Source organism: Nymphalis io, chromosome 9 (genome assembly GCF_905147045.1).
Source record: "Nymphalis io chromosome 9, ilAglIoxx1.1, whole genome shotgun sequence".
NCBI lineage: Eukaryota > Metazoa > Arthropoda > Insecta > Lepidoptera > Nymphalidae > Nymphalis > Nymphalis io.
In genome coordinates, this window is record NC_065896.1 from 6,335,624 (window position 1) to 6,349,353 (window position 13,730).

The 13,730-nt window shown below is 29.3% G+C and overlaps 1 protein-coding gene across 1 annotated transcript; it reads left to right on the plus strand.

Annotated features, from left to right (window-relative positions):
• The first annotated feature begins 29 nt into the window (after positions 1 to 29).
• LOC126770734 (uncharacterized) lies at positions 30 to 2,234 on the plus strand. Its single transcript, XM_050490260.1, has 5 exons — positions 30 to 280; positions 360 to 508; positions 1,103 to 1,194; positions 1,270 to 1,480; positions 1,791 to 2,234. The coding sequence occupies exons 1-5, from the start codon at positions 237 to 239 to the stop codon at positions 2,168 to 2,170; spliced, it is 876 nt and encodes a 291-aa protein (XP_050346217.1). The 5' UTR covers positions 30 to 236; the 3' UTR covers positions 2,171 to 2,234.
• Positions 2,235 to 13,730: the final 11,496 nt, after the last annotated feature.

Sequence of the window (13,730 nt, forward strand, 5' to 3'; positions counted from 1 at the left end):
GACAATGTTTTTTGACTGTTTAGTGTTTGGTAAAGACTGTATCGCTATTTTATTAAGAATTAAGATATTATGAGAGATAAGTTTCAAAGGTTTAATTTATTAATAAGAAGTTTTCTTTTATTGTTAAATTAGTATTAAATAATTGGGGAGAATCAAGAAGGGTTGTGCACATTTTTTTATTAAGGAAATATATTATTTGTACAGTATTTACTTATTTCACGATTAATTATAATACTATGTTGAAAATAAAAAATCTTATCCTTCATTTAAAAATAACAAGGTAAAAACACTAAACTATAAATTGGGCAAATCAAATTCTTAAAAAAGTATTTAATATCTTATTAAATATTTAATTTTAGAAATACTTCTTGTGCTACATGTACACGGTGCAACTATTCGTTACATCACAATGCAAAATTTACAGGAGAAAAGGATAGATTTAACGGCATTACTGTTGATTCTACAAGGCTACAATGTAAAAAAGAAACATTTTCTGAAATTTTAGATGGTATATAAATTATTTTTGTAGGTTATAAAGTATTAGTTGAAATAATCATTTGTTTTCACGTTTATAATGTTGTGTTTCTTAAATACTTGTTTATTTATAGTATCTCTGTACTGCAATCAGTCATAAAAGTACACTATTAAAGTTGAGCAATTATTCAAGTAAACTATCTGAAAATGTATTCTTTTATATTAATAATTTGCTTATCTTAAAATAAAACTTAATTACAAATACAAAAAAAAATATTTGCTTAAATTAATAATAAAATATGTGATGAAATAAATTATATAATAAAATTATTAATAATAGAACATTCTATAATAGAATTATTGTGTATAATTAAAATGATTTTAACTTTTTTGTTAAGTCTCAGATAACTGTTTCTTAGTCATGCTCTGTCATATTTGTAATTCCTAAATAATGTATTTATATTATTTAAAAAATAAAATGAAATGATAATTATAAATGATATAATAATTAAAACAAAAAAATAATATATAATTTATTGTAAAGAAGATGTACTAATGTAAACATAAAATGAAATAGATACATAAAGGTTAAAGGATTTTTTTTTTTAATTTTTAAATTACATTTCAGAATCACTTAAAAGTTGGATTATTGAAGGTAGAAGATGTATATGGTTCAAGATCAACATAAATGATTCAGCTTATGTTCCTATGTTAGCCCAAGTAAGTTAATAGCATACTTTTATGATTGTTATATTTGTGTTACATTTTTTTGTTAAATTATATTGGTATTCTTAGAAAGGTTTTAATTTTCACCATGCCAGAGACGATTTTGTGATGATGTACAAATGGTTGCCAACTGATTCTGAACCTAACTTGCCACCGGCTTGTCATACAAATCTGGGTGTAGGAGCGCTAGTGTTAAATAGAAGAAATCAATTATTAGCTGTATCTGAAAAACACTATGATTACCCACACTGGAAACTTCCTGGTGGATATGTTGAAAGAGGTAATTATGTTTTTTTAATTTTATTGAAAGATATATTGTGGATTTGAAGCTTTCTAGATAAATGTTGTTACATCTAAAAATCTTGCATATAGCACTATAATTTATTAAGAATATTTAGAAAAAAGTACATCACTTATGACTACTACTATATAAAGGTATTTTCAAACAGTAACTATTTTATGATAAAATAGTTTCAAGATTGCCTGAATACTGACATACTCTTAAAGGTTCTTTGTTTTTTAAGTAAATTTAAATTAAGCTTTTTTTAATAATTTCCATTGAAACATGTGTTAATATTTTTATAATATAGGTGAAGATATAGTGAAAGCTGCTCAAAGAGAAGTTAAAGAAGAGACAGGTGTTGACTCAGAGTTCTTATCTTTAATTACATTCAGGCATACACACAATATGATGTTTGGCAATTCAGATATTTATATACTCCTGATGATGACAGCTTTATCAGAAAAAATAACACTGTCACTAAGAGAAGTAAAAGATTGCAAATGGATGAATATTGAGGAGTACACAAATCATCCTCATGTACATGAGTTTAACAAATTGGTAATCAATCAAGCTCTGTTATATAAAAATGGCAATTTAAAACTAGATATACAAAGAAAAACTGTAAAATGGTCTCAGTTTACGAGAGAGATGAGCTACTTAATTGTTAATAATTATGACAATAAATAAATATTATTTACATTGTTACATAACATTTGTTATTTAAATAAATATTTTTTATATTGTTACTTGATTTTTGTACTGTTTTTATTCTTAAAATTAGCTATACATATTCTTGCCATTTTGAACAACATGGACTATACTTGGTATTTTAATATAACATGTAGAATTTATAGCAGGCAATATTTTTTTACCTGTGGTTTTGGTGTCTCCTTTTGTTTCTTTGAATTTGGTAGTTTGATGTGCCTGCATGTTTTTTTTTTCAGGCAGCATCACATTAAAAATGTTAAGGATTGCAACTTTAGTTTGACTTCTACTTGTATGTCAATGCTTTGTGATTGTGTGATTCTTGATTACTTGGTTTTGATAGTATTCGGCCAACCAGTCCATGTTGGGATCATTTCTATTACGGATCGTCACTGTAACTTTATAGCAGTAGTAATATTTTTTTTTTCCAAATATGTTTCGATAGTAGTGCAGTTAGTACAATCGAAACATATTTAGCAAAAAAAACTAAACTATAGTTGTGTGTTTTTGCTGAATGATAGTCTTGGCTCTTGTTGGTTGTCTTCTCTTCATTAAGATGAGTTCTGCGGAGTATGTGCAGAGCACCACACTGAAGGGGCCGCGGATGTGTTATGACAAGATGGTCCTGTAACCCCTCCGATATAACCGATAGGATTTTAGTGGGTAAGAATTCCACATAACAAAAGGATTTATTCCCAGGAGCTAAATACATTGACGGTTTGTCCTTTGTAATGAAAAAAAGGAGAAAGGGGACTGAGCATGTCGGTGCGGTGTCGGCAGTAGATGCGAATCTTAGAACGATTCCCAAGATCTCTTTGATACGTTTCGAGGACAGCCACCCTGGGGTTTTAGTGGGTAAAAATCCTACCTAGGCCCACTCAAGATATCTTTCAAAGATTTTCCCTTCGTAAAAAGGTATTGCTATGTAGTGTGAAGCAGTGAGACACTGGACACCATAGGATCTTAGAGATTTCTCGAAGAAAACAATAAGTTTTGTAAGTAAAGATTAGTAGTCATTGTTTTGATAGTCTGAAATTTTTGTACTAAAGATACTCTAGAAAATATTAACATATTTCATAGTTTACTTATAATAGAGAGAAAGTATATATAGTATAATTCAAATTAGTCAACTTTAAATGTAAGAATATTATTGAATGGACCCACGTACCCAAATTTATATGAATAGTTGAATCCAATCTTAAATTGATGGCAAAGCTTAGATAGATAAATAACCAACTTTGAACTAGAATTGACATGTCTATTGTTCGTAATCAAAATGACCGATATTGCTCATTGTGGATTCATAAAAAAGTGTGGTGACTGTTAAATAAGTAATTATCAGAACTTACAAAGTTTAAAATGAAAAAAATAATGTGAATAATTAGAATAAAGATATTATATATCCATTAATTAAGAACTGTTTGTAGTGCATAATGTAGATGCAAATCCCATGGAATAGTTAAATCTAAATATTTTTATCTTTACTCCTGCCATTGGTAGTTTAAAGTTCTTTAATTCACACTAATTTAAAGAGATGAAATGTTTGATAAAAACATTAATTTTATCCAAACTAAGGCAGATTTACGTGTGCAAATTTGTTGCCCTGTGTACTGTGAGTTGATCCTTATCAAATCGTTGTATGTAATTATTCTTACAAAATAATGTAATGTAATAAGTTATAAAAAACTTGTGCTACAAACAATCAATAGAATCACTTAAAAAGTAATCAAAATCTTCTATAGTATAAATATACCTGTTTAAACAAATAAAAATCGACACAAAAAACGAAGTTTTATTCACTGTAGGCAAGGCACTACTGTATCCTATATCATATACTGTATTGTATGAAAACAAAATGTTGGATTGCATAATTTTTTATTAAAAATAAATGTTTTTTAGTAAATAGGTATGATACAAATCAAATGAATTGTTGTAATCCATTTAATGACAATGTACAAATTGAAATGTTTTAAAGATATTATTTATTATATCTAAACATTTTCTTAATATTCCGTATAATATATCAACTTCTAAATATTACATTTTTTTATGTTAATTCAATACATATCATGACTTAATAAGATTGTGTGATTATAATCGTCTAATTTAACGCATTGTTAATTATTAAGCAAGTTTTCAAACATATAATCTATAATTTTAAACTATGATTATTATTGCAAGTCTCGGGGCAATACGACAATTTTCGTATAAAAATACGAGAAAATCTTTTCCACGCAGATAAAGATTAGTTTTTGTTCTGCTTTGTCTGCATATTGGTCTGTAACAGAAAATACGAAATACATAAATTGACTATTGTGTAATGTGTACTTGAATTTGTAACGCAATATTTCTATCACTTTTACTTTGAATCAAATATAACGTTTTACAAAGACCCTAATATATACCTATAGTTTCATAAGTTCAAATGGATTTAATATTGGTAGATAACAAAACTTTTAAAGAGTTTTTTTAAGAACAGTTTGTTTATGAATTTTTGTTTAGCCGGTGGGCAAAATTCTATAATAATTATTGAAAATTTGAGGAATACATTTTTTCAATTTGAGCAAACCTAGGAGGTAGGTTTTCCTATTATTTTTATATATTTTTTCATTGATAACACTAAAGCGCTTTAATAGACTCCAAACAAAAAAAAAGATTCGGTTATTAAACAGAGGATAAAATGGTGCTAAATTGTTTTGTCTTTGCCTTTTTAAATGTCTATACTTATTTTTGTTATTTGGAGTAATTAATAAATATTATTATCTTTATCACAACAAAAAAATAACTAAACTCGTTACTTGGTTTAGGTATTTTAGCAGCAGATCTTATAAAATTCTAATGATTAACTTTACTTGTTTTTATCGTTTACCTTCATAACTAAATAATAGGAAATGTTTAGTATTTGAACAAGTGCGTTTTATATATTTAGCATGCTGACGTAGTAATTTAAGTGGGACCATGAAACGTAAAGAATTTTGTGCTTACCTTAGCATCACTTTTGCTGTGTTTATAAGTAACCACCAATGAAAAACCTAGAAATAATAATTTAAATGTGATAGCTACGGAAACAACTATCAAAAACGCGTATGTCATGGCAAATGGTTTATATAAATTTCAAAACAAGGTTAATGCACCGCTTCGAACCGCGAACAAAACCGACTGCTGGTTACAATGATCAAACTGGCTGTACAGTTTCTAGGGTTCCGCAAAAAAAAAAAATTGATAGAAAACTCCTTAAATGACTTTTTTTGTTATCTATTTAAGGTAGCTAATTCATGGCCTTTAAATATATGTCCAATAGCTAATTAGTAGCGTAATAATAAAACTCGTAAATAGATAAGGTGATTTTTACGCTTGAAGTATTTATTATACGGAGCCTTAAGCGTGCGAATAACATTTGTTAGTTGCCCGGTATTTTATAGAAACCATTGTAGTACTTCTAATGTATAGAAGCGTCGTGTTATATACATGTATAAGGTAAGGCACCTTATGTGTGTTTTCAAAATGTTTATACGGAATCTCATTTTTTTTAATCGTTCATAGCTAATGAGTTGATATAAAATCCTATAGATACGTAAAGTATTCAGATTTGTATCACTATAAATCCGATAAATTATTGAATCCTATCTTGTATATTCATACATCGTGGTATGTTTGTGTTAGGTTGAATCGCCATCGTGGCCCCGAAATGACATTCACTCATTGTTCGCAAGGTTTCGTTTCGTCCGGTGTTTAGTCCATCATTATCCGCGTTTAATTAACACGTGTTTTGAAAACAGCTAAAATATTTTAAGCAAGTTATAACTAAAAATATAAGGATAGTTTATTCTACAATAATAACTTTTAAGTAGACGAAATGAGCTGATTATTCGTGATAATAATTTTACTTTATTTTTATAAAAAACTTATATTATATTAAATTTAATAATACCTAAAATACTTAGGTATTTTTCCTTTTCTATATATGTAAATATAACAATTGTAGATAAATGGAACAATATATCAATTGTATTGTTACTCTACGTGATTTTGTAAATAATTAACCTAAGCTTTAACCGAAGATAATGTGATTTGTTAAAAATTATGTTTTATGAATATTCGAGAAATAGATGATAAGTTATAAAGAGATAACGTGACAATATAATACGTACAAAAAAGGTATTTTCGGGCAAGTTCTTTTTTTTTTCTTCTTATATGATTTCGAGACTTAGTCCTACACAGGTACGTCAGTCCCATTGTCTCACATTTTTATAACATTAATTATTATTTATTGCTATTAGCTAAAATTCCAACAGCATCTTATGTTTTATTATCTAAATTTTACGATTGTATTAAATAATAAGGGCATATAAGTATATCTGAACCTTCTTGAGATTCAAACGTCTGCTAATAAATGGTGTAATATTAGTAGTGCTACGAATATCTTTTCATGTCGGATATTAAGTTTGTGTCGGTGCGTCAGCGATATATGTAATATTCTGGGACTTTAAATTTTAAATAAAAATAGGTGACGAATTTGAAATATATCTTTTGGTGTCCTTGAAAACATTTGTGTATAAACCGGTCGTTCTTCTTTAACTATACAGCCGTTATAGAGGCTTTACCGCGATTACTCAGTGGTTAGAACGCGTGTATCTTAACCGATGATCGTGGCTTAAACCCGGACAAGTACCACTGAATTTCATTTGCTTAATTTGTTTTTATAATTCATCTCGTTCTCGGCGGTAAAGAAACCAGGTTCAGGTATATCTCCTTATTATTTTCTAGTTTTTGCTAGTGTCAAACATAGAAAAACTCAGTTGTGCTTGCCCGGACTTAAACCCGCAATCTTTGGTTTAGATTTACTTGTTCTAACCACTAGGCAAAGGGGCACCTAGCGCTCGAAATTCTTCTATCTTTATGTTAGAGTCACCAACGCTAACTTGCTGGGTGGCCGATTAGGTACTCCTCGGCAGAATGTGGAACCATAACTGGTTATCTCTTAAGACCGGGGCGTTCGGTTCAAAGGCTACATTCGCAGATCTTAACGAAGACAATGATTATCATCATATTTCGCGCTAGTGTCGCGAAGTAGCTGTCGCTAATTGTCTGCAAGTTGGGTATACGATAGTGTATAAGGGCGCACTTATAGTATTATTAATTTATTTGGTCACTAGAATATTTCGAATGTTAATTGATTAGTGATACACTCGACAACCATAATATTTTGTTTTAGACTATATTTTAGGTTATAACTTAAGTCGAAAAATATGTTTCGAAAAATGATTATAAAACTTGCCTTAATATTGTCAATATAAAATTGTCTATAGTCAGTATATTCTTTGTCTATATTTATTGTATTATCTTTAGTCCACGTCCGTCTTCTGGGATAGATTACATAAATGTGCTGTGTTTCAAGTTCATATTTCTAACAAGTATATTAAAACTCTACTGCTACGTTGCTAATACAGTTGAAAAAATAAGGCTAGGGAGCTAGCGAGCGTTTTGGTATATGATTAGCTTATGTTCCATATCGATAAGGATTAAAGTTCAGGTTAATAGAAGAGATTTACAGTAGGTAGGGCTTTGTGCAAAGCCCGTCTGGGTAGGTACCACCCACTGGTCAGGACATTCTACCAAAGTAATTGGTACGCAAAACAACAGTACTTGATAATGTGTTCCGGTTTGAAGGGTGAGTGAGCTAGTGTAATTACAGGTACAAGGGATAAAAAAAGATGCTAAAATATTTGCTCGTGTTCGTCTCTCGGAGGGATGTTTATATTACTTATACAGATCAAGAAAATCAATTAGTCAGACATCCAGGACTGAAAAAGCGACGGTTGCGCCACGCATTAAGTAAAAAAAAAAACATAATCTCGGATTAGTAGATATTTCAAATTCATGTATTTTGTATTTTTTTTTTAATTGAATGTGCATTGCAGATTTTATGTAATAGGTATAAGTATGTCGATCAAAAGTATTCTTTTTAGATCTTGTCTACTAGTGTTATATTCCATCTATATTGGTTAAATAGTAAATTCTACATGTTCTGCAAATATTGCTTTGTCGTGGCATAATTTTGGTATCGGATGTATAAGTTTGTATTTCAGAGACAGTTCTTCGTGTACTATACTTGCAAACAGATTGTCTCTGTTTTCATCAGACTATGCTTAAGTTAAGTATTTTAATTATGTTTGAGAGTTGGAAGGGACAACATGTTGATCCTGTATTGCGATTATGAATCTTCCGCTATGAAAAGGTCGTTTCGACTCAGCCGCGCGTTTTTGTTGAGATTACCATGGCATAAGGCTTGATTATTATTAATAAAGTGCCGTAATTGATATAAATATAAAATCAAATATGTCTCTATAAGATATGCATTGTAAATCCACACAGTATTATAAAACCCAATATAACGATAAAAATGTACGTTAGTATTTAGATTAGCTAAGAAGTATAGGAAATCAGTCAGTGTCGTGCTAGCTTCCGATCAATAGATATATATGTATATTTCATACAATAAAATTAAAAATGGGTTTTGATACCGTTTTTTTGGTAATTGCTTGTTCACTTTTAGTACTTAATTTTGTGTTTATAATAGGAGCAGTTGCATTTACAGTACTAATTCAAACAAAGGTATTTATTTTTTATAGTGTGTAATTGTACCCACGTATTGAAATTAATTGCGTCACATCGTGACAATTTATAACTTTAAGCTTTGGTGATATGAAATGATTTCTTATTAGAAAAGTTTAATTACAAAATGATAATTGATAACATATGATTCACAATGTGAACGATTGACTCATGTAATTAAAGACCAGTATAACCTGATATGTACTTTATTATAAAATTTTCAGGTTTAGTTGTAAGTTCTAATTTAATAAGAATTTACAGGAACCAAGAAACGATGACACAAAGCAATTGTCATCAGTAGTTCAGATGAGTGCTCGACCTAGCCTTGTCCCTACCCTGCCTCAAGTGATGATGTACAACGCGCTTATTAGAACCAGCAGTTCAAACAATGTTGCCAGCAAACCAGCATTTAATTAGAATTATGTAATTCTATAACAAATAATAGTTTACCTTAATTGGCTTATTTATGCAGTGCTTAGAAGCAAAATAATCATGTGCGATTTAATTCGTTCCATTATCTCTATATATATGTAAATGTTTATATTGTCAATAATTAGTTTTATATTATTATATAAATCTTATATTTTATTAAAATTAATTTTAAGTCAACATCAAGTTGTAAAAGCAATAATAAAGGTAAAGTATAAAATATAACCACGTGATTTATCATTTGTAATTTTAAATTTCCAGCAAGGCGTGTTTTCGTTAAAGTTTTTTTTATCAGCTTTATCAATGCTATCTTTTTGTTTATAATTATCTAAATCATGCACAATTAAGTCTGTTTATATCTATGTTTAATGTAATTATTTAAAATAAGCGAAAAAAACTACTAAACGAATATATAATTACTTATTTATCTAACTACTAAATATAGTACGTAATGCAGTATTTCACCCGCTTTTTATTTAGATAATTGACATACCAAACTTCAATTTCATATTCTAGTATGTTTTCATATTACTGCTCAAAGGCATTAAAATAGATACATAGACAATTTGCTTCTTTTTACTGATTTAACATACCTATTCCTAACATTATATGAATTCTAATATGTGCGTGGAAACGCTCATCAGTTTACAGATATCTGACATCAGCTACGTATTAAAAAGATTATAAACACTGTCCTCTAAAGAAATGTGTAGGTACCTACTAACTGGCGAGCGTAGACGTAGCAATCAGCACCAATAAATATATTTTTTTAATAAAAAGGGCGGCGCGCAAATGGGCCGTCTGATGGTAAGTCTTCACTACCACCCATATATATATGGTACTGCAAGAAACATTACTTGTTGCTTACATCGCCAATGCACCACCAACTATGGGAACTAAGATGTTATGACTTATATCCCTTGTGCCTGTAGTGATACTGGTTCTCTCACTGTTCAAACCGAAACACAACATGAACTCACCAGATAGTAAGTGATTAGTACTTACCCAGACAGCAAGTGCGATATCGAATTCTATTAATGTATATAAAACCTATATAATTCAATCAATACTACATAATTGGTTATTATTGTATGCGTCTACATTAAATAAATATTATTATTGTATTGTAATAATAATACGTATATTAAAATGCGTAACATTACATAACAGTTAACATTAAGTTTAATTAGTTGTAGAGGACAGACATTTTTTTTTCCTACATGATAATTGAAATAATTAAAAAGTTCTGCGTTTCGTTAATAATAATAAATTAAAAAATGTGAATATAGAATATATTAATTGAGTAATATTGATTTGTATTTTTTTCCATTCTTGACGGTGCATTTACTCAGATATTAGCGATTTCCCTACACATTAAAATGACAAACAATGGTGACCTCAGACGGCCCAGTGATAATGTTGACAAAAATAATATTGTACCGATGATTAAGATGTAAAAATACTTAAATTTTAACCAGGCCATGCTGTCTAATTGGTATTTAGTTAGGTTTTAAATAGTTTGACCCCCAAATAATATTACGAGATTAAGCGATGTCTTCTCACATAATGTTAGATAAATATATAAAAAACAAATTTTTTGTAACATACCTCTCCAGCCATTTAGGACAGGAATAACTATTATCTACCTACAGAAATTTTCGAACATAATAGCAACTTTTGCGTTTACATTTTCAGTCCGATTAATAACTCACAAGATACAGCAGACTTAAGTTCAGCTTACTTTTACAAGTTTTCCTGAGACACTAGGTGCAGATTCAACGGTTTTAGGTGTTTTTCGAGGCACGGGAGCTTAAGAGCTACTAATGCCAGGCTGCTACTTAAAAATTTTGACAGAAAAACTAAATAACTTTTTAAATGACCACCCCTTAAATTATATCCGTCGCCCGTAGGAATCTTATAATTTAGCAGAGGCTGTTCATAAAGTGTTAAAGTGGTTGTATTTATATTAAAGTAAAGTTTTCGACCAAAACCAGCTATTACTTTTGTTTTTTATTTTAATTTAATTGACCTTATCACCTTGCAATTGTAAATTGTCTTGATAAAATATTTTTGAGGTCTGTTAAATAAGCGATGTAATTTTTCTATTTAATCAGGTTTTACTGTAAGTTGTCTTTAAGAAAGTCCAGTGCTGATATCAGAATTGAGCCAATGCACATTTCTATGCAGTAGGAGGGGATTGTAATCTTCATAATTATTCTCATAACTAAGCTTACTATATAAATAAACGTTCACGGAATGGCTTTTAATCTCATTGATTGTTTGAGTAACGCAATGGACTGATGTAAGCAGATGTTTAATCAAACAATTGATTTTTAATTAAATAGAATTGATAATAAAGAACACAACAACAAAATAAAACTACGTATTTTATTGTAATCAAATCAGTAGTCAAAAAGCATATATATATTTAATCAATTCATTTATTAGCACATATGTAGAATCGTTTCCGCTCCGGTATCGCCCCCGTTGGGAATCTATGCCTAGTAAATAACACCCGATGGAATTACAAACCCCAGTTAAGCAAAAGCAAATGTAATTTTTAGCAAGGAAAATTAAAATAATCACAAAATCCGCGTAAGTTTGCCAGATAGTGGATAGGTGGAGATTAAAGTTGTAGAAATTTCAATTCCAGATAAATTTGGTCCTGTAAATTAGACCCTAGTTGTGTAATTTAGACCCTAAAGTTAAAAAATGAATGAGATAATTCAATTATTACATTTCCCTCCGCTGATTCCCCTTAACTCGAAAATATCGATCGTACGAAAAAAATGAACAATGAGAAAAATGTACAAAATTGAATAATGAACAACTTAAGTTCTTATGATTATTCTCGAAAAGTTGAAAATTGCCGAAATATTGAGGAAAAACCGTTCCCTCTTAAAAGCAAGATGGCTGCTAACGCACTATTTTTTTAATTTTGGGCTTGTATTTTGTCGGGGATCTATGCTAACCGACTGGGCTATAATGCTATAAATTTTCCGAAATTGCTGGTACTTATTTTAATAGAAACAGCTATTTTTATTTCGGATTCAATGGTTATACTTTCTTAAATAATATGATATTAAAATTAATCAAATAAATACATTAAAATTATTTTCATTTACTTTGACTAATTTTTCTTCGCTTACCTATGACAGAACACACACATAACCCGTCGAACAACACACATATCCAATACATGTGTAGCCATATTAGTCTTGCCTCTAGATGGCGCTTATAATCAGATGAATATTATTACGGTATACGGTATTTACCTGCTGTATCGATAAATATTCAAAACTGTATACATGATACCATATATAATTTTTATATCACACTATTTTTGAAATGAGATTCTGTGAGCGCAGTAAATTATCGCATGTTGAAATGCGGGTGAGGAGATAAAAAATAGGAGGAGACAAATAAAGTAAAGAATATTTTAAAAAATATTTGGTAATTATGTTACAATAAAAGTAGTGCGATTCAACTAAATCGGTGAGTTTTAACATTTATTTCAATATTTAGTTATATTAATTTAACGCCCCGACCCCGTAAAGGGGTAGGTGTATTAATCGCAACATATAGGAAATATTTTAAAATTATCTATATGTTGTGATTCTCTAGCATTTCCAACGAAACTCCCACTTATTCCGTGCGTGAACTTAGAATCAATAATATGTAATACAGTTAGTTCATGAAAAACGCCAATAGATGGCAATACATTTGCGAAAAATCTGAAAATAAGAAATATGTAGTAATCGTTATTAGTAGACAACGTAATGTTATCAAACTTGTTCGAAACAGCTTTTTATCTGTTATAAAGAGCAAGAGTGAACGCGCCACTGGTATGAAAGTAGTAGGCGAAACACTTGTTGCTAATCTACGTGAATTGGCAGACTAGCGCAACAGGTCTAAGAACGAGCTTTGTATTTACTATAGCGAGGAGTTAAAATAATTTTTTTGATGATATATCAAAAATATAACTATGAGTACAAATATAGATTTTAATAAGCAATTAAATCATATAATTTCGATGTTTATTAAGATTTTATGAAAAGAAATATAGTTTTTATTTAATAGAAAAATCATTGATTACAAAAAAATGTAAACTCAAAAAAACATTATTTTAACATAAATATATAATTTTGTATTAGTGATTCATTCATTGTAACATTTAACTTCCTCTTTTCACTAATTTGCTCCCAAGGCTAATTGCTAAATCAATATCAGGATGCTATATTTTATTATCTAAATTATGCATAATTTGATTCGGCCTTGAAAATATATAATTATGATAGAGTCCATTTTTTTCATAAAGCCTTTACACTACATACTTCAGTAATGTTATAGAATGCTATAAAAATTATAAATTGCAATTTAGATATGTGGACGCAGCAATTGGTCAAATTTCATTGCATATTATTAATCAATTAGTATAATCATATAATTAGCGCGATGACGACGTCGATTGAGCCGATATGTGCTAGTTAAATGTAAT